Below are 20,769 nucleotides of genomic sequence, written 5' to 3'. Positions count from 1 at the left end.
CTGAGCAGACATGATTCAGAAAGGCTTTCTGGAATTCCATGCTTGGGAGTGGGGCAGAGTGGTGGTGGGGGTTGCGGATGGAGAGAGAGCCCCTAACAAAACCCACAGCACAGTATGGTGAGCATTCATTCGATAGGAGTGGTCCTGATGCTGGGCTGGCAGAGAAATGGAAGAACAAGTATTTGTTTAAGAAATGTGCATTGAGTCTCAAAACGAAGCTGCTGCCTCTGAGGAGCTACCTTCCTACCCACACTATAGGCGGAGACCACAGCTATTCAAGTACCTGGCATGTTTGGGGAAGGTGGGCTCCATGAGGTCAGACAGTAGATACATGGGCAGTTTGTGGAAAATTAAAGCTATCAAAGTAAGGTGAGGAAAGATAGTCAAGAGCCAGTTATGGAGCCAAGCACCTGTAGCTCACACCTGTTATCCTAGCTACTCAGGCAACTTGAGATTTAGAGGATCGCAGCTCAAGGCCAGCTCAGGAAGGAAAGTGAAACTCCATTTCCAAAATGACCAGCAAAAAGCCTGGCTGGGACATGACTCAAGTAAAGCACCAACAAAGCAAGCAAGCAAACAAGCAGAGCAAGCATCAGACCTGAAATGGAACACTTGGTACTATCAGAGTGTACCTTGCAATAAGATGTTTAGACATGGTCTCTTCTGTGGACCAGTGGTTTATCTTTGTTTTGTTTTGCCAGTCCTGGGGCTTGGACTCAGGGCCTGAGCACTGTCCCTGCTTCTTTTTGCTCAAGCCTAGCACTCTACCTCTTGAGCCACAGCGCCACTTCCAGCTTTTTCTGTTTATGTGGTTCTGATGAATTGAACCCAGGGCTTTGTGCATGCTAGGCAAGCACTCTACCACTAAGCCACATTCCCAGCCCAGATCAGTGGTTTATAATATTTTAGAGTGGTGGAACTCTTTCTTCACAAGAGCACCAATAGTCACTCAATACATAAAAACAAAGCCAAGGTGCCTGTTTGGAGCAGGGATGGAGGGCAGGCTGGTGAGGACTTGCTTGTTCTCCAAGCTCAATTGCCAACTCTCCACCAATCTTCTGAAGAACTTCTAAAAAAAACAAAAGGGCAACAGTTCAAAGCCCACTACTGAACATAATAGAGGGAATATAAACATGGGTACTAGGGAAGGAGAAAAGTGTTCTGATTGTCTGTCTTTGGACAGAATTGCTAGGAAAGACAGAACAGGATGTCCAGCTAACAGCGAAGCCAGTTGGATGGGTTAGAAAGACGTAGCGAAGACCTGATGTAATGTAGGTAGAACGTACCCAAGAAAGAACAGTGACTTAAAGGAAAGGAGGAGAGAGAAGAGTGAAGGATGATATCAAATGAGAACAGAAAGTTCTCAGTTGTTTTCTTTGCTTTGTGGCCATCTGGCTGTGTCACTACATGTTCTTTGACTTTTGGATGCCCGAACGACCAGTGTGAATGTCTCAGCAAAGCATGCTTGGCCCTTTGCCATGTCTTTGTGCCCTTCACCAAGCTAGATCCTGCAGAATGACAGACTGGAAGTACAACAAGGCATTGATTTTGAGCAGATGGGTTTAAATGACTTGCAGAGCATCTAGCAGAGAGCTGGAAATATAGATCTGAAACTCAGGAGAGAGGAGGGGGGAAGGAGATAAAGAGATTTAGGGTCATTAGAAAATAGACAGTAATTGAAGGAATGGGAGAAGATGAGTAAGTCTGGATAGATGAGGCACAGAGAAAACAGCTAAAAATAGAAGCTCAGAGGACAAGGATATTTAGGGACTAGAACGAGGGTAAAGATAAATCAGAGGTTCAAGTGGAGGGCCTTCTTTTGTTGTCCCCCTAGAGCAGCAATATTTATTCATTATACTAGTAGCTTTGGCCTTGTACCAATCCTTTCATTTACAGCTTCCTGCCTAGCTGGAATCACAAGCACCCACCACCATACCTGGCTTGTTGGATGGACATGGATGAGTCTTAGTTACTTTTTCTCCTTGGCTGAACAATGAATCTCCCCATCTCCACCTTCCATGTTGCTGGGATCATGAGCATGAGCCACTGTGCCCAGCCTAATCTTGCTTTGTACAACATCGTTCTGAGATCTGTGTAACATGGACTCATCTGCATTACCTGATGAGCCAAACTGCTGACCTAGCACAGGACTAACTCGCCCATGTACTCACTCTTGGTTATATAACCTACTTTTCATTTTTTCTAGGCGAAAGGACTTTTTAAACTGTGATTTGCTAGCTTAGGAACCCGAAGAAAACATCTGGCTTTCACTTAGGCTGCAGAACCAAAGCAAAGCTATAAACAACATGTGTCAATTTTTCCTTCCAGAGAAGCCTTCCCAAATTTTGTAAGGTTTTTTTCTTTGCCAACTTGTCATAGCAGCAGCAGAAGCAAATAAAGCCATTGAGCTTTCTTGAGGTGTTTGTTCTCAGCTAAGAGGTTGGGCTCCTGGGGCTGAAGCCCAGCATCTGCTTTAACAACCAGAAGCCTCTATGCCTCTTATGTTTTACATGCTAGACTGCGTTGAGTATGAATATATATGTATATATGTGTATATATATATATTTATTTATTTATATATGGAGAACTTCTACTTGGTGATCCAGCATCACCGATTCTCTCTTCACCCTGAACTGCTTGAAATGTTTTCTTTGCCTAACTCAGAATCTCCTCTTAAGAAGTCTTTATTAATCCCTTTTCCCAATTAAAGGGTTCCTCTACTTTCCTGTGGTTCCTTGTAAATAACATTATCTGAACAGATGGAACTTAGTGTGTTAGATTCCTACCACTACAACAAAATACTTGAGTCAAATTATAACAAAAGGTCTATTTTGGATCACAGTGTTATAGGTTCAGTCCATGGTGAATTGGCCTTATTTTGAGCCTATGGCAAGGCAGCACATCATGGTGGGAGTGTATAATAGAGTGAGGATCAAGGATCAGGGGAGGGCTGGGAATATGACTTAGCGGTAGAGTGCTTGCCTAGCATGTACAAAACCCTGGGTTCAATTCCTCAGCACCACATAAACAGAAAAAGCTGGAAGTGTTGCTGTGGCTCAAGAGGTAGAGTGCTAGCCGTGAGCAAAAAGAAGCCAGGGAATGTGCTCAGGCCAAGTCCAAGCTCCAGGACTGGCAGAAAAAAAAATCAAGGGATGAAAAGAATTGACAGGACTGGAGTGTGTGTGTGTGCCCCACAATGCCCTTTGAGGACATGCTCTCAATGACTTAAAGATCTCCCTTCCCACTAGGTCTCAACTCTTAAAGGCTCCACCACTTCCCAGTAATAGCACCCTGAGACTAAGCCTTTAATATAGGAACATTTAAAAGCCAAACCACAGGGGCCAGGCATGATGTGAGCACTTGTAATCCTGTGGAGACTGGGAGGACTGTGGTTTGAGACTGGCTTGGGCAATAGTTTCCAAGATCCCATCTCAGCCAATAAGGCAGCATGGTGGTTAGTGCCTGTGATTCCAGCTATTCAGGTGACTTATGTAAATAGTTGGATTACTACCCAAAGCTAGTCCTGAGCAAATATGTGAAGCCCTATCAGAAAAATAACTACAGCAAAAGGGGTTGTGGCATAGCTCCAATGGTAAAACGCCTGCCTAGTGTGAGGCCCTGAGCTCAAACTCTAGTACTGCCCTTCCCCCCAAAAAAATCCAAACTATATGGGAAAATGATCTTTTATGTACTTCTCTACTAGTATCACATAAGAAGATACTTCATAAATGCTTTTCTGAGTACAGCATCTGCTGCTTATCTTAGCATCCAGTCCTTCCACACCTCTATCTGCCTGGTGTCCTGGGCCTGCCTTTGCCAACATGTTCATGTAGAAGATGAAGACTTCAGTGTTCAGGTGCTCCAGCTGGGACAGACTCTTGGAACAGCCCTGGCAGTGTGCTATCCACATCGCATATTCTGAAATTCTGACCTTCTAAGGAATGTCCACACATAGGAGTGAGCCTTTGCTGGTCGGCTCTAAAGGAAGCATGGAGCTGCCTTTCTCCCGGGGCTTTTTTTATTATTATTATTTTTCTTTTTTGTGAAATAAAGGTTCAAATAGCTGGGCAAGAGCCAAAGGGTCTGCGCTGGGGCTTGTTCCTTTGGCCTTGGTCATTTTGAATATTTTTAAAATAGTTATTGACAGCAGGGTTTATTGTTAAAGATACAAAGAGGAACAGATGAAAACTAGTATCTAAAAATGGTTTAGAACTTCTTGTCAAATGGTATTTCCCACAGGATTGGGTCAGCGACCCAACATTATGTAACTAAAACCAAACAACTACTCAACATATAAAGGTCAAAAATTGACCTCTCAGTGGAACACAATAGCTCAAAAACTATGTATGTACGTTCATATAAGACTACTATCGACATATTGTCTATTGTGGACATTACAAAAGCCCTAGGCGAATTTTCTTTGGCGTAGGCCACGTGGCTACTGTATATGTTCTTGTGTATTGTATATATGTCTACCTGACCTAGGGAAGGGAAAGAAAAACAGGGTGTAAGATATCACAAGAAATGTACACACCGCCCTACTATGTAACTGTACCCTTTTTGCACAACACCTTGTCAAAAAATTTGTTTAATTAATAAGTAAATTACCAAAAAAAATGGTTTAGAGGACTGTACTAAAAGTAGGGTCCGTGTTGCCAGGTTCAAGAAGGGAGACAAACCACTTGATAGGGAATCACAACATGAAACAGAGGATCTTTATAGTGAAGAAAAAAACCCAACCAACCCTTATCTTGGCTACTCAGGTGTGGTCTACTCATGGCATGCCTTAGAAACTTGCGACATATCTTGGGTCCCACCCCCACCAACTAAACATAAACTGCATTTTCAATAGGAATTTCACGTTTTGCATTAATTATCAAAATTAGGGAGCTTGGCTCTGCAAGATGGGAGGGGGCGACACCACACCAAAGGGCAACTCACTATATCAGAGCTGAGGCACTTTGCGTAGAATCTCCTAATAGGACAATGAGTGTCTAAAAAAGGTACTGAATGTTTTGAAAAATTAAGTGCTGTAAAGACTGAAGAAAAACAAGTCACTGAATTACAGGGAGGTCTCACATCAAGCAAATTTCTTTCACCTAAATGCATTTTCCATTAAGTATAAAGTATGAGGGCTTTTTTTTTGCCAGTCTTGGGGCTTGAACTCAGGGCCTGAGCACTGTCCCTAGCTTCTTTTTAAAAGCTCAAGGCTAGCACTCTACCATTTGAGCCACTTCCGGCATTTTCTGTTTATGTGGTGCTGAGGAGTCGAACCCAGGGCTTCATGTATGCAAGGGAAGCACTTTACCACTAGGCCATATTCCCAGCCCCCAGGGCTTTCTTAAAGTGGGCCTGAGCCTTAAAAATATCACCTCACCTTTTACCACGCTGGGCACCGGTGGCCTAGCTACTCAGCAGGCTGATATCTGAGAATCCGGGTTCAAATCCAGCCCGGACAGGAACGTTTGTAAGACTCTCATCTCCCAGTAACAACCAAAAAGCTGGATGTGGAGCTGAGGCTCAAGGGGCAGAAGAGTGGCCTTGAGCACAAAAGCTCAGGGACAGCACATAGGCCTGGAGTTCAAGCCCCAGGACCCACATACTCACACGCAAAAAGCCCTGGCAAAGTCAGTGAGGCCTGATCTCAAAAGCAAATCACAAAATACAAGTGGTGGAGCACTGGCTTAGCTTGCCCTGAGGGGGTCCAATCAATTCCCAGCACCTCAATCAATCAATTCCCGGTCGGCAGCTGCTCGGTTCTGAATGCTGAAAATGGGGAGGAAATAAAAGACTCAACAAAACAATTCTTTCAAATGTTTGATAAAACTATTTTCAGGACGTTTACCGAGTTGCTCCGCGAGGCGGCCACCTCAGGTAAAAAGCTGCAACTAACCAAGCCCAGGCGGCGGCCCAACGCGACCTTCAACCTTTCACCTCACGCTTTTCTGGGCGCTTCCGGACGCAGCTTCCGCTCCCGCCCCTCCTGCGAGGGGGCTGGCCCTAGCGGCGTGGGCGGGACTCTAAGGCGGGCGGTTAGAGGCGGGGCTTGTTGGGGGCGGGCCCGAGGGGGCGTGGCCTATGCAGGCAATCACGATTGGGCAGCTAAGCAGAGAGCCGGGCGGGCGCTAAGCTCTGCTGGGCGGAGCTAGGAGTTAGAAGCCGCCTCTGAGTAACCGGATTCCTGGCTGCCAAACCTCGGGGGCCCGGAGGAACAGGCGGGCCTGCAGCAGATCCCGGATCCGGAGTTTTCCGGAGGGGAGCGGAATCAGGGTCGATTGTGATCCAAAGCAGGTCTGTGAGCAATTCCTAAACTTGGAACAAGAAATCCTGGGCCCCGTATTGACAAACCCCGGAACCCGGAATTAAGGTCGAAAAGTCCCGGATCGCGGAACCCCGTGCGCGGAGCGGACTCGACGCGGAGCCGGGAGACCGGATCGTTGCGCCGCCGGACGGGACGGAGCGATGTCCGGCCGTGGCGCGGGCGGGTTCCCGCTGCCCCCGCTGAGTCCCGGCGGCGGCGCGGTTGCTGCGGCTCTGGGAGCACCGCCTCCTCCCGCGGGACCCGGAATGCTGCCCAACCCGGCGCTTAGGGGCCCGGGGCCTGCTGGAGGCATGGGGGCCCCCGGGGCTGCCGCCTTCCGTCCCATGGGCCCCGCGGGCCCCGCGGCACAGTACCAGGTGAGGCGAGCGGGAGGGCGAGGCTAAAGGGCGGGCGGCGCCTGGAGAGCTCCTCGGCAGGACTCCCCGGGGGCATCGAGTGGGAGCCCTGGAGGAGCCCCTGGACCCACGGCACCGAGGCCCTGGAGGGGGAACCGTCGAGAACCTCGGAGAGCCAGGCCTGGGGACGGCTCGGACTGCAGCAGAGTTGGAGAGAAAGTCTCTGCGGCGGAGCCTTTGAGGCAGTTCAAAGCGTCCCGGCGCTTCTTAGCCCCGGGAGGGATTGTTAAACTGAGAAATGGGGGGGGGGGGTGGACGGGGGGCGTCGTCGCTGCTAGTCAATTGTGAGCAATAGGTTGAGAAGTCTAGAAATGCAGGACCTAGGGCGGGAGGTGGGGTCCTGAGAGGCGATGAGAAAGTTTTGGGAAAGAGCCTTCACTGAGAAACCAAGATTCTCCTGCATTGGCCTCTGTCCCACTCCAAATGTGCCCTGTTTTTCGTAGCTGGGAACTGGCAGAGCTCTAGCATGTCTGAGATGGCTCCCAGCTGCTGGTGAAGAGAGAGGCCTGTTTTCCCACGGCATGGGTAGCTTAGAAGAGGGCTCCTGGACTCCAGCCTGTGAAGGTACAGACTGGACTCTGGTCAGATCCAGAAGCCTTGGCCCGGATGGACTGAGTTAGACCAGAGACAGTGGTGGCCAGACCTGAGAAAGACCCAGTCCAGAAAACAGATCATTCTAAGCAGACTCTCCCAGGCTTGCTGCTTGGTGTCTGTATCCAGTGGTTGAGTCTGGCGGAGCCAATAGACTCCACCTAGCCCTGCTGGTCGCAGTCTGGAGGAGCCCACAGCTGCAAGGAGTTGCTTCAAAGAGTACAGTCCTGACCCCTCGGGCTTTGAAGAGGGGGGGTCTCAGGTTGCAGCTTCAAAAGCCATCGATCCTTTTGTTTTGTGGTACTAGGGATCAGACCCAGAACCTTGTGCTTGCCAGACAAGTTCTCAACTACTGAGCCAAACCCCTGTCTCCAGAATGCTTGGGAGCTGTAGCCATCCTTTTCCTAACCACCGCCGCCGCCGCCCCCCAGCCCAGACTTTTATTTAGACTTTCTGTTCTGAATCATCTTCCAGCCCATGTGCCCCAGCCTCTAGTAGCTTCGTGACAATGTCCCAAGATGTTATCTGCAGTTTCCTCTGTTCTCTCCTGGTGTCTCCAGGTAGAGATCCCAGAAATAGATTTAGTGGAGTATATATATATCCTACCAGGACCCTGAAAAGTCCTCATTTTCTAAAAAGATGACTAAGGTTATTGGTGTATGTGTTACCTTCTTTCTTCTATTTCCTGCTCCATCCTCAGAAGAAAACAAAGAGAGATGAACAGTCTGGCCCAAGGACTTCAACTAGGGTCCATTTTTCCCATCTTGCTCCTCTTGGGAATTCCTGTGTTATTGAATCAGTCGTTCCTGCCTTTGGGCCTGATGAGGTCATACAGGGCCTTTGGCCTTGGGGGAACCTGGACCAGACTCAAATCTCTCCACTTTCTTTTGCATCCAACCCATAGGAAATGGGAGGATCAATTCTACCTTGTTTTGTGGGAAGTTTGGCCTTGAGCTCTTTTGTAAGGCCAAAGCGGCAGGCAGCCAGGGAAATGGAGAGTAGGAAATGGTTTGAGCCTGGGATCCCCACCACCACCACTATCACCATCATCATCATCATCATCATCATCATCATCATCATCATGATGTGAAGTATGGGGAAGAGCTAGGTGGAAAGAAGGTGAACCCAGCTCAACTTTGGTTGAGTTTGAAGGGGATCCTGCTTGTGCAACCTCGTTACAAGCTTATGACTTCAAGGAGGGCTTTGGGTCTAGGAAACAAAGAGATTTCTGACTGTTGAGTTCATGAACAGTGAGCAGAAAGAACAAAGGTTTGAAGGTGCAAGCTGGACTAATGGGGCCTATTGAAAGAATGGAAGTGATGTCTCACCTCTCTCCAGAAGGTTGTTCTAGTGGTGGATTATAGTCAACTGAAGAGCTTCAAATCAGATGAAGACAAAACAAATGAGAACACTAAACTCCACACTAGCGTTCACTCCAGAGAGGTTCAGAATCATTTCTGATCATAGGCAGGGGTTTATGTTCTCAACTTGGAACACTTAGGTCCAGCCACCAAGGAACATCAGGATGCCAGGCTTTAGGGCAGGGCACATGCTTATCTGACTCCTAGATTCCTCACCCCAAGCTGGTAGCACTCGCCCCAAGTCTCCTGCTCAGCTCTTCTGGATGGTGGTAGAATCAAGCCTGGAATATGGCTAGTGCTTGGCCAAGAGAGATCTTTGTGCCTTTTGGGCTTCAGGTGACTGATTTACTCGTCTCGCTGGAAACAGGAAGGCTGAGTTTCTAGCTCTGTGTGTGTGTGTGTGTGTGTGTGTGTGTGTGTGTATGTGAACTCCTGTGTTGATTTTTTTTTTTTAAGGGAGTAGTTTGCAGCATTTCCAAGCCCAGGTGTGAAGCTTGGCAAGGCTGAGGTGGGATTTGATGACCTTCAAGCAGCCTCCCCCTGGGGGTTTGGGAGCTTGGAGCCTCCCAAGTCTGGAGCAGATGTCTGGGTGGGGCCTATTCCAGGCTCTGCCTGTGCTGCCTTGTTTTGGGGTTTTCTGTCTTGAGTACTTGCCCAGGCTGCATGGTGCTGCAGATTTTGTGAAGCCTAGTGAAGTTTTCTTGGGGACCACAGGGCCCTAGCTCATACTTTGCAGATGTTCATCTCAGGGACAAGTCTGGAAGTCTGGGCTGGAGCTTACAGCTGGGGCCACCCTGTTGTGTTGATATTACTTCCTTCTTTTCTCTTTCTTTCCTTTTCTTCCTTCTTTCCTTCCTTTCTCTCCCTCTTCCTTTCTCTCCTTTTTCTTTTCTTACTGTGGCTCATTAAAGCAGAGAAACACACTGTCTTTTGCCTTTCAACAGCTCTGATGAATTTCTTCCTGATGTGGAGAGACTTGTGGCAAGACTCCTGATCCTGAGGTCTCAGGGCCCTCGCCCGCCTCCCACCTTTAACTCCTCATTCACCAAACACTTCTCTGCCCCTGTCCCCTTCCCTGTATCAAGGTCATGTTTTCTGCCCCTTTCAGCATCTGATCATGAATCTGGCCCTCTGTGTTGGGAACATGGGTTGGATGCTCCATGAAGAGGTGGAGGAGTCTCCTCTGGATGCTAGGCCGGGGGAGCGTCCTTTGATTTGGTGGGAGTCTCCACCCAGCCTGGCCCGGTTGGCTGGTTTTGCTTGTTGCATAATCTGGGCCCTGGGGCCAGCCCTGTGAAGCTGCCAGGGACAGTGTGTGCAAGGCAGAGCTGCTGGCCAAACAAGCCTTGCAGGCTGCAGCCATGTGAAAGGGGTTGGGGTAGAAGGTAGGTGTTACTCCCAGATGGGCCCCACAGAAATGTTGGGGAGCTTGGCTTTGGGTGGGAAGTACATCTGCAGACTTCTAAAGAAACTACTCAATGTCACTCAGATGGGTACAGCTGACCCTGTAACTCTGCTCCTTAAATCCCAGGATAATCTCATCCTTCTTCTCCCTGAGGTTAGGGTTAGGTTGAGCCAGCAGCAGCCAGCTGCCAGGTGGTGCTTATACCATGAGCAGAGACCGGATGTCAGTTGCTCTCACGCCCAAGGGTCACTAGAAGCCATGGCTTCTCTTTGGGGGCCTTCTGGCATAAGAGTGTTAGAGGTATGGCAGTGTAGAGAGGAGAAAAGAATCCGGCGCTGGCTATAGTAGGGGCCATATGGTGACCAGATGGTGTCTGTAATCTGCCTGAGGCTAGTTGGGACACGTCCAAGCTGTCCTGTTACAGTTGCTCACCTGGGGTGCTATTGCCTAATGGGCTTGCCAGCCCCCCAACTGCCTGTCCCCCTCAGTCACACCACCAGGCTGGTGAATGGGGGTGGTATGCTTGTCTGCTTTCTTACATCCTCCTGTCTTTCACCCTGACTTCTCCTTCATGATGGACAAAGCAGGAGGGGATTGTGTAGTAGAACATCTGAGGGCCCAAGAGTGCTTCGGGTCTCAGGAAGCTGGGCACAGCTTACAGGGGCTGGAAGGTGGCAGTGGGCCCTCTGCTGGCGCCTCTCCTCCTATCCCGGGGCTCTGGCAGCCTCATTTGCTGGCAGGAGCTGGCAGGGCAGTAGTAGGGGCGGGGTAGGTGTGGTTTACACCGTTTGCTCCCGCGTGCTAGCTCCCCTTTGTTCCAGGCCTCTAGCAGGGCTCCCCATGTGCTACTCAGACCTGGACCAGGTGGACCAGACGGATGGAGGGCATGGGCTACAGGCCCCCTAGGGCTCTGCCACTCACCTATGCACCCCCTTTGGCTCACTTTCCTCAGCGGCCTGGCATGTCACCAGGGAGCCGGATGCCCATGGCTGGCTTGCAGGTGGGACCCTCTGCTGGCTCCCCATTTGGTGCAGCTGCTCCACTTCGACCTGGCATGCCACCCACCATGATGGACCCATTCCGGAAACGTCTTCTTGTGCCCCAGGCCCAGCCCCCAATGCCTGCCCAGCGCCGGGGGTAAGCCCGTTTTCTGTTGCCTTTGCACTCCCTCCCCCCCCCCCCCCCAGCCTATTTTTCTTACTTTGGTGATAGTTAGGGCCCTGATTCCCTGGGAAGGGTCCTGGAGACTTGGCAGGATGGGTGGAGTGTGAGTCCTTTGGAACTGCTAACCTCTCAAATGGGTTTCTGTCCTTCCCAGGATTAAGAGGAGGAAGATGGCCGATAAGGTTCTACCTCAGCGTGTGAGTGTGTTGGGAGGGAGGCCATCTCCTGCAGCCCCAGGGTGGGAGGAAAGAGTCCCTGCTGCCTGAAGCGAGCCATTGAACTCTTCTTCCTCAGATTCGGGAGCTAGTCCCAGAGTCTCAGGCATACATGGATCTCTTGGCTTTTGAGCGGAAGCTGGACCAGACCATCGCTCGCAAGCGGATGGAGATTCAGGAAGCCATCAAAAAGCCCCTAACGGTACGTATGGACCTGACCAGCCTGTCTCTACTGCCTGTTTCCAGTAGGGTGCCAATTGTAAGAGAGCTTGAACTAGCAACTTTTTATTATACATTTTTCTGGTTACAAGCCAGGGTAGCATGGAAGTCGCTATGTGGTCCACACTGGCCTTTGAATCCACAACCCTCCCACCTCAGTTTCCCAAGTGTTGGCATTACAAATGTGTGCCATGCCTTGTCTGTGATTTAAATGAATATAAGTATAAACAGTAGTGTACTGACCACAATAGTAATAGTAGCTCAGATATATGCATGTATGTGCGTGTATGTGTGCATATATGTGGATCCCAAGTGATTTAAAATTAAATCTTTATAGATCACGATCAGAAGTTTGAAAAGCTGCTAGAGGGTAGATCTTTTTCCATCCCTAGAGCTTTCTTTCCTTTCCTCCTCTGTTCTTTTAAGGCGGTATCTAGAATAGTTCCCTAGTGGTGAAGGCTTTCCCGGATGCTAGATATTTGAGGGCTATGGTGGGTGTTTGGATTAAAGATAGAAAGCAGAGGCTTGGGGCAGGGGAAGATGGAATGCAGGGCCTCATGCAAGGCGAGTGCTTGTGCACTGAGCTTCTGATGAGCTCCACAGCTTCCTGTTTGTATGTCCCTGTCATACCCCAGCCCCAGTGTTGGCATCGTTGGTGATGCTTCATTTCCCCCATAGTTCCTTGAGGATTTCCCATCCCCAGTGCCTCTGAGGCAGGTGCCTGGTTCATCATGCTCAATATTGATTACGGAGTACTAGTTCATAGGGAAGATGGTGCAGCTTTGTAATATATCAGTCCACTTTTAGTTGACAGTTCTTTCTCTCTTTAGCAAAAGCGAAAGCTTCGAATCTACATTTCCAATACGTTCAGTCCCAGCAAGGCAGATGGTGATAGTGCAGGAACTGCAGGCACCCCTGGGGGAACCCCAGCAGCAGACAAGGTGGCTTCCTGGGAACTCCGAGTGGAGGGCAAACTGCTGGACGACGTGAGTTGGGGAAGAAACTTGTATGGGTTCAAGCCTGAGCCTAGACACATGACCTTCTAGAGATGTCCTGCCAAAGAGAGAATGCATGGCTCCAGCCAATTAGAAGTTGATTTTCCATGCTGGAGAATGAACCTAGGACCTCTTGTATGCTGGCCAAGCACTGGACCATTGAGCTATTCCCCTAGGTTTATGCTGTGGTTATTAAAATGTTCCTATAGATGGCAGTCAAGGGCTTGAAGTTGATCGGTGGCTATCAATGGAGCTTCCTGGAGCCTTTTCCTGCCCCAGTCTCTGTCACTTTGCCTAGTTTAACTGTTCTTCCAGGGGCCAAAGTTCCTTACTGCTTTGAGCTCCAGGGCTAAAGTGTTGCTTCTCTGGGGGGCTTAGCATATAACTTTTGGTTCAAGAACTCAGCAGCAACCCTTTCTATTCCCAGCCTAGCAAACAGAAGAGAAAGTTTTCTTCCTTCTTTAAGAGCCTTGTCATTGAGCTGGACAAGGAACTATATGGACCTGATAACCATCTGGTAGAGGTGAGTGGTCCTGAAACCTGGAAAAGACAAGATATGGGGGACACCAAACACAGGCTGGTTGGGTGGAGGAACGGCATTGGTCCCTTTGGAACATACCTCTTGGCAACAAGCTCTGCTTCTCCCCCCTGCCAGTGGCACCGGATGCCTACCACCCAGGAGACAGATGGCTTTCAGGTGAAACGACCTGGAGACCTCAACGTCAAGTGCACCCTCCTACTCATGTTGGATCATCAGGTGACAGCTGTCCTGGGGTCATGTCTGGGAAGGGGAACCTGCTCCTGCCTATAAACTTCCTGTTGTTGCTCTCTCCTGCTTTTAAAAAAACAAAACAAGTCTAGGGCCATACCACCCTGAATGTGCCCAATCTCGGAAAAAAAAAAAAAACAAAGCAAGCCCTCTTCTCCCTTCCTCTGCCCATCCCCAGCCTCCTCAGTATAAATTGGACCCTCGACTGGCCAGGCTGCTGGGAGTGCACACACAGACGAGAGCTGCCATCATGCAAGCCCTGTGGCTCTACATCAAGCACAACCAGCTGCAGGATGGACACGAGCGAGAGTACATCAATTGTAACCGTTACTTCCGCCAGGTTAGCAGGTGTCCTCCTCCTGTGCTCTGCCCTTGCCTTGCCCACACTGCTCTTCTAGAGCCCAGATGGCTAGTTTTCTTAATGGTCTTGGAATAGTCTATTTTCTTGAGTCCCTAGGCATCATCAAACCTTTTTTTTTGCCAGTCCTAGGGCTTGAACTCAGGGCCTGGGCACTGTCCCACTCTACCATTTGGGCCATAGCATGCACTTCCGGCTTTTTCTGTGTATGTGCTACTGAGGAATCCAACCCAGGGCTTCATGAATGCTAGGCAAGCACTCTACCACTAAGCCACACTCCCAGCCCCTCTCAAACTTTTTGTGCTCTTTCTAGATCTTTAGTTGTGGCCGACTTCGTTTTTCTGAGATTCCCATGAAGCTGGCTGGCTTGCTGCAACATCCAGATCCCATTGTTATCAACCATGTCATTAGGTAAATGGGGACGGGGTGGGGGGGGATTTGAATGGTTTTGAGGGGCAGATCCACCCTTGGCCTGATCTAAAGCTGAAGAGGCAAACAGCAATTTACTGTCTTGCTCTGGGCTCTAAGTTGGTGGGATGGACACGGCAAGATGCTTTCCTTTCCTGTGTGCTACCTTTAGTGTGGACCCTAATGACCAGAAGAAGACGGCCTGTTATGACATCGATGTGGAGGTAGACGACCCACTGAAGGCACAGATGAGCAATTTTCTGGCCTCTACTACCAACCAGCAGGAGATTGCCTCTCTTGATGTCAAGGTAGGCTCTCTACTTCCACAGGGTGAGGACGGACCAGTCTGTCATCTGCACACTTGTAGCATGTAGGGGCGAGACCTTTGGCTTGGTTCCTTGAGTCTAGGCTGATGTACATCTGACACTGGAGCCCTCTCCCCAGATCCATGAGACCATCGAGTCCATCAACCAATTGAAGACCCAGAGGGATTTCATGCTCAGCTTTAGCACTGACCCACAGGATTTCATCCAGGAATGGCTCCGTTCCCAGCGTCGTGATCTCAAGGTGCAGTCCCCTTTCCACATGGAGCTTTGGTTGGCTTTTTTTCACCCTCAAGTGCTAATCTTCCATTTCCACAGCAATGGGCCCAGGGGTGGGGAATCACGCTATGGCTTTCCTCCCGGCTCTTGGCAGATCATCACTGATGTGATTGGCAATCCTGAGGAGGAGAGACGAGCTGCTTTCTACCACCAGCCCTGGGCCCAGGAAGCAGTGGGGAGACACATCTTTGCCAAGGTGAGATTTGCCCAGCTCCTCCTCCTCTGAGTGAGTAGCAGAGGCCTGAGTCCGTGCTCTCCCTTCTTCTACAGGTGCAGCAGCGAAGGCAAGAACTGGAACAGGTGCTGGGAATTCGCCTGACCTAACTGCTCAGGGATCTCCCCCTTTCCTCCCAACCCCGGAGCTGGGCAGAGGACCACCCTCTGGGCCCAGGCTGGGGCTGCAGACATCTAAATGGGGTCAGGGCTGTCTCCAGCACCCTCTATGCCCCAGCTTTAGTTTCATAAATGTAGTGATAGGATTCCTGGTTGCTTGGTCTCCAAAGCCTTTTACTTGCTTTTTGCATTGGCTTTTATTGGGTTCTCAAGAGGCCGCCTCTGCCCCCTGCAGGCAGGCCTAAGTAGGACTGCTGGCAGCTGGGTTTTGACTTTCAAGTGAGACATTTTGGAACCAAAGGCCTCTGGGTTTGCATGTTTACAGGCCCCGCCTCGGGGCCAGTGTCAGAGCTGGCTCTGGGAGCTGGGTGAGACTCTTCCTTAGCCTTTCTAAACCAAAGTTCTTTGCCATTCCTATAAGCCCAGCCTTGCTGCTGGTTTTTCCTTTCCTTTGGGTATTTGCACTATTTTGGGAGCAGGTTTTTCTATGTGGGAGCCACATTTTTTTGTACAGGGGTTAAGCTGGGGTCTTTCAGGGAGCCCTATTTGGTGCCTCCTCTTCTTTCCTTGATCTATGCAAGCGGCTGCAGCCGCCATCATCTCCTGGGATATCATTGGGGGGAGGGCTGCCCTGCCAGCTGCTTGGGCTGGCGGAGCCTCCTAGAGGGAGGGCACATGCCAGTTCTAGCCCTGCCTTGAGGTAGAGTGTGCAGGTGGAGGGCAGGCAGGTAAGGGGGGAAGCTGGGAAGACATGTTCCCCTTTAGAGCTAGGCAAAGAGGATGGTCCTAGGGCTTGGCAGATGCCACTTATGGCAGGTTTGGAAATTTCCAAATAAATCCTTTTGTTTACTGGTACTGCCCAGACCTGGTCATTGAACACTGCGGCCACTTGTTAACAGACACAAGTCCTAAAGGTCTTATCCCACCGACCTTTATTGTAAAGATCCATACAAAGGCCGTGCCCTCACTTCCATAGTTTCTTGATGGACATGTTCTTTTCACTATCCTTCTGCATGACCTGGAAAGAGAGAGGAGAGCACTGAGGGTTAATTCACGAACTGCAGGAACATTAAGAGTCACCATCAGCAAAGGCAGAGGTGTAGGGACCTACCTTGGCTACTGCCATCTCAAAGTCCTCCTGAGTGACATGGACACGCCGTTCCCTCAGGGCATACATGCCAGCCTCCGTGCACACACCCTGAGTAGGAAAAGAAAGCTGAGGCCCAGGTGCTTTGCCCCCTCAGCCCTGAGCTGGTCCCTGAGCCCAGCCAGAGCTTCCCGACACTGCCTCATTCCCCCAAGGCTCTAGTTACCTTCACTTCAGCCCCTGATGCCCCTGGCATCAGCTCAGCGATTTTTCTCAGGTTGATCCCCCGGGTCAGGTTCATCTTCCGAGAGTGGATCTTCAGAATGTCCAGCCGTGCCTGTAGAAAGAAGAAAGCCCAGAGTCCCACGCCCCACCCCCATAGCCAAAGGCACTCAAGGCACTACCTATCACAGACCTCCTCATTGGGGGGTGGGAACTCAATTTTCCGGTCGATTCGTCCAGGGCGAAGCAGGGCAGAGTCCAGGATATCAATCCTATTCGTAGCCATGATAACCTGAGCAGAGAAGAGGAATGGATCAGCATCTTTTGGCCTGTCTGTCCCCCCAGGTCTAAGCCTCTACCACCTTACCTTGATGTTCTTGGTAGCCTCGAAGCCATCCAGCTGGTTGAGCAACTCCAGCATTGTGCGCTGCACTTCACTGTCCCCCCCAGAGCCCCCCTCCAGTCGGGAGGAGCCGATGGAATCGATTTCATCCATGAAGATGATGGATGGAGCATGTTCTCGTGCCATAACAAACAGCTCTCTCACCATTCTTGCCCCTGTTCAGGGAGAGGCCATGCTGGCATTAGGAGCGAATGAGCACAGCACCCGACACCCTTCCATTTGGTGCTCCTGTTTCTGCCACCATTACCTTCCCCAATGAATTTCTGTACCAATTCAGAGCCAGAGACACGAATAAAAGTACAGTCCGTATGATGAGCCACAGCCCGGGCCAACAATGTCTTCCCAGTGCCTGGGGGTCCATACAGCAGCACTCCCTAAGGGGAACAGCAGACTCAGGGCAGAAAGCCAGCATTCATCCAGGGAACATTTACCAAGTGCCGGATCCCTTGTTAAAGGCTAGGGATGCAAAAAAATGGAACACCAAAGTCCCCTTTGGAGCTTCTATCTGATCTACCTTAGTCCCAGAAAGCCAGTCTTCAGCAGAGGCAGCCCATCCCAACCCCTGCACTTCACTGGCTCGGAGCAGGCAGAGTATGTGTAACGTGTAGTCCACCTCTTAGAGAAGCAGACTCCTCACCTTGGGCTGTGCAATGCCCAGAGCCTCAAAGAGCTCAGGGTGCTTTACAGGCAGCTCGATCACTTCTTTGATTTCCTTGATCTGCTTGTCCAGCCCGCCAATCATCTCGTAAGTCGAGTCTGGCACCTTCTCCACCATCATCAGTGACACAAGGGGGTCCACCTTATTGGGTAGGATCTTGTGCAAAGTGTAGCTGTCATTTCTTAAAGCCACCCGGCAATTGGGTGTCACCTGGATGATAATAGGGTTGAGTTTTAGGAAGTAGGATACAAAGAACGGACCCCAAACTCCCACTCAACTGCCACACTCACATCATTGATGTCTATGTTCTTGTCCACATCTACGACAAACTTGCCCTCGGGATGTACCTGAAACAATTAGACTCATGACCTTTCCTGACAGCCACCAAATGACCACCTCCCCTAGGAAGATCCATGGGAGTCCTAGCATAACATGACACACCACTTCTCTTTCTGGGGCTGCATAAAGAATGGGAATTCGGTGGGTGATGGACTGGTCTCTGGGGTCATGCTTTTACCTTGACTAAAACTTTCTTCTTATCCATGGCCCGGACTACTTCCCCCACGTAGGAGCCCTGTTCCTGCAACAGCTGCAGCTCCTCCCGCAGTAAGCGAACTACATGGCAGACAGACACAGTGGTCACTTCACTTCCTTGGTACTCAATTCAACACGCACAAGCACCATTTTGAAGTTGGAAAAGGGAGATCACATACACACATACAGTCGGAATCATGTCTTGAAGCAGAAGTAGAAGTACAAACAATGCTGTGAAGCAGCAGGGATGTGAGGAACAGCCAGAACCCAGCCTGCATGTAACGTCCCCGTTTCTCCCCCTCACCTTTGGCATTTAGCTCATTCCTCTGTGCTTGTAGCCGCCGGAGGTTTTGGCTTTTATCATTCACAATCAGCTGTAGAGGACAAGATATAGAGGACTACTCAAGGACAACAGACAGTAGGATACAAGCCAAGACCCTACCAGGCGGGTGTGGAAGAGTAGAGGGCAACTACTTGTTTCAAATTCTCTAGTAGGGGGCTGGGAATGTGGCTTAGTGGTAGAGTGCTTGCCTAACATACATGAAGCCCTGGGTTTGATTCCTCAGCACCACATATACAGAAAAAGCCAAAAGCGGCGCTGTGGCTCAAGTGGTAGAGTGCTAGCCTTGAGCAGAGGCTCAGGAACAGAGCCCAGACCCTGAGGTCAAGCCTGAAGATTGGCAAAAAAAAAAAAAAAAAAAAAAAAGGTAAACCAAATATTCTATGAACCTGGAGTTCAGATATATTCCTTGTGGCTTTCCCCTCACCCCACTTACATATTTCTCTTATGTCTCTGGCTTAAGTCTTTAAACCAGAACACTGGGCACTGGGTGGTTCAGTTCCTCTCATTCAGTCCTCATGAATCAGCATAGACCAGACTCAGTGCAGAATCACTTCATCTGGCCCCCACCTTTCTGATAAATTATATTCCCTAAGTCTCTGTCTTCTCTGTTAAGAAAGTCTTGCATTCACACTTATTCCTTGTACTAGTGGTACCTTTTCTTTTTTTGGGGGGGGGGGGTGTACTTGGATTTGAACTTAAGAGCTTCCACTTTGCTAGGCAGGTGCTATATTGTGAGCCATGCCTCCAACCCTCTTTTTTTAAGATAGAGTCTTATTAAGTAACTCAGGTTGGCCTCAAACTTTTTCCTGGTCCCCCGGACGCAACTTCTCCAGTGCTGGGATTAAAGGAACAAACTACCACACTCAGTTTAGTGGTACCTAGTCCATTAAAACTCAATACTTAAAGGGATGGAGATCTAACAAGCTACAGGCCCTGAGTTCAAAGCCCAGTAATGAAAAAATGATTTAAAAATTGTTTTGGAGATGTAAATATTCACATCTTGTTTACTCGGAGGAGGTGAGATTTAAGGGAAACAAAAAATTGCCTTCAGCTGGGAAGTAGCTCAGTGGCAAAGTGCTTGCCTCACAAGTGTAACATCCCGGGTTCAATCCCCAGTACCAAAAGAGAGAGAAAAATAGATTACATATTACTTTATGCTGTTTGTTACTTGTTTGCACTTCCTTAAAAGTAAGAGGAAGTCTAGGAAAGCAATAGTTTCTTTTACTGCATTCCCAATGGAATTACACAGATTTGTATAAATCTGCTTCCATCAATCCTCATTCCTTCCTCCCTCCCTCTGGAGCGTGTCCTCACCTGGAGTTCTTCAATCTTGGACAGATAATATTGGCGGAGTCCGCTGCCTGCCTTCCCCTCTTCCAACTCCATCTAAGAATACGAAAAAAGTATTAAACAAGAGTCTAAGCATCCAAAGGTTACTAAGTAAGGCCACTTCAAGGCTTTACAAGGGAACCTCCATCTAAGGGCCACGAATTGCTTTGGTACAGACATGTGACAGACATACAAGCTTTCGTCTGCTGCCCGCACTGGTAATTTTGCATGGCCTGTAATATTATACATATCTAAATGACCCTAGGCAGGAAAAGGGTTCCCGACACCTTGCCAGCCTTTGTGTGGTTAAAAGAAGAAAAAAGAAGAGGTTGAATTTGAAAGCTTAAGATCCCAGCCCTTCCCTCCCTCAGGAGCCTCGATTTTCCCATCATGACAATAAAAAAGGATGCAATGCCGTCTATTTCCGAAGGCTCGGAAGGACCGAAAGCCCATACGCCCTGGAGCCTCGGCGCTGTGGCCGGGCCCCGACAACCCGAGGGGTTCTACAGACCGAGCTGACACCAAAGACAGGCGTCCCGTCTAGGCAATTCGCACCCCGGCCGGCCGGTTCTCGCCCCCGGGACTCCGCTCGCTGGGCCCTATCCTGCCCAGCCCGGGGCTTACCGGGGGCGGCACTGACACAGCAGATCCAGTAGCCGCAGGGCCCAGGCTAGATCGATTGATCCGTCGATCCCCGTCACCGACCCTCTGGCCCAGGCCCGCTCCCCACTTCGCATCACGGCCCCTCTCCACCCAGCCCCGGCCTCTACCCGGCCGCCGCCGCCGCCGCCACCGCTGCCGCCATACCTGCTCCGGCCCGTCAAGCGCCATCTTCCTTCTTCAGCGGAGTCCGCCGGCATCCGGAGCGCCTTAGCGCGCAAGCGCGGAGGCGGGACTGGGCTGACTGGGACCCAGCAAAGAAGACTTCCGGGTCAATGGGCGGGACGTGCGGCGAGTCGTTCGTAATTGGCCGGGGCCATGATGGAAGGGGCGGTTACTCCAGGTCCGGAGCCGGAAGGGGATGCAGAAACAATAGAACTCGTGATTGTTGCTTCC

General features: G+C 50.1%; 2 protein-coding genes across 3 annotated transcripts; one reads left to right on the top strand and one right to left on the bottom strand.

The window, feature by feature from the left end:
- Positions 1–6,151: 6,151 nt before the first annotated feature.
- Smarcd2 (SWI/SNF related, matrix associated, actin dependent regulator of chromatin, subfamily d, member 2) lies at positions 6,152–15,842 on the top strand. Its single transcript, XM_048364983.1, has 13 exons — positions 6,152–6,678; positions 11,027–11,211; positions 11,393–11,435; positions 11,533–11,655; positions 12,503–12,658; positions 13,095–13,190; positions 13,323–13,424; positions 13,615–13,776; positions 14,108–14,205; positions 14,375–14,510; positions 14,647–14,769; positions 14,899–15,000; positions 15,075–15,842. The coding sequence occupies exons 1-13, from the start codon at positions 6,463–6,465 to the stop codon at positions 15,126–15,128; spliced, it is 1,596 nt and encodes a 531-aa protein (XP_048220940.1). The 5' UTR covers positions 6,152–6,462; the 3' UTR covers positions 15,129–15,842.
- Psmc5 (proteasome 26S subunit, ATPase 5) lies at positions 14,786–20,654 on the bottom strand. Of its 2 annotated transcripts, XM_048364986.1 has the most exons (13): positions 20,521–20,654; positions 19,699–19,770; positions 18,346–18,415; positions 18,025–18,122; positions 17,798–17,854; positions 17,487–17,717; positions 17,097–17,223; positions 16,814–17,004; positions 16,640–16,738; positions 16,451–16,561; positions 16,249–16,335; positions 16,068–16,155; positions 14,786–14,923 (listed from the first exon to the last, which is right to left on the bottom strand). In XM_048364986.1, the coding sequence occupies exons 1-12, from the start codon at positions 20,542–20,544 to the stop codon at positions 16,102–16,104; spliced, it is 1,221 nt and encodes a 406-aa protein (XP_048220943.1). In that variant the 5' UTR covers positions 20,545–20,654; the 3' UTR covers positions 14,786–14,923; positions 16,068–16,101. The 2 variants fall into 2 exon arrangements, with proteins under 2 accessions (XP_048220943.1, XP_048220942.1); XM_048364985.1 differs by lacking the exon at positions 14,786–14,923 and having other exon boundaries at positions 16,053–16,155.
- Between the last annotated feature and the right edge of the window lie 115 nt (positions 20,655–20,769).

The sequence above is a fragment of the Perognathus longimembris genome, chromosome 17 (assembly GCF_023159225.1).
Source record: "Perognathus longimembris pacificus isolate PPM17 chromosome 17, ASM2315922v1, whole genome shotgun sequence".
NCBI lineage: Eukaryota > Metazoa > Chordata > Mammalia > Rodentia > Heteromyidae > Perognathus > Perognathus longimembris.
Note: the sequence above shows the minus strand (reverse complement) of the source record. Positions and strands in the feature narration are given on the sequence as shown.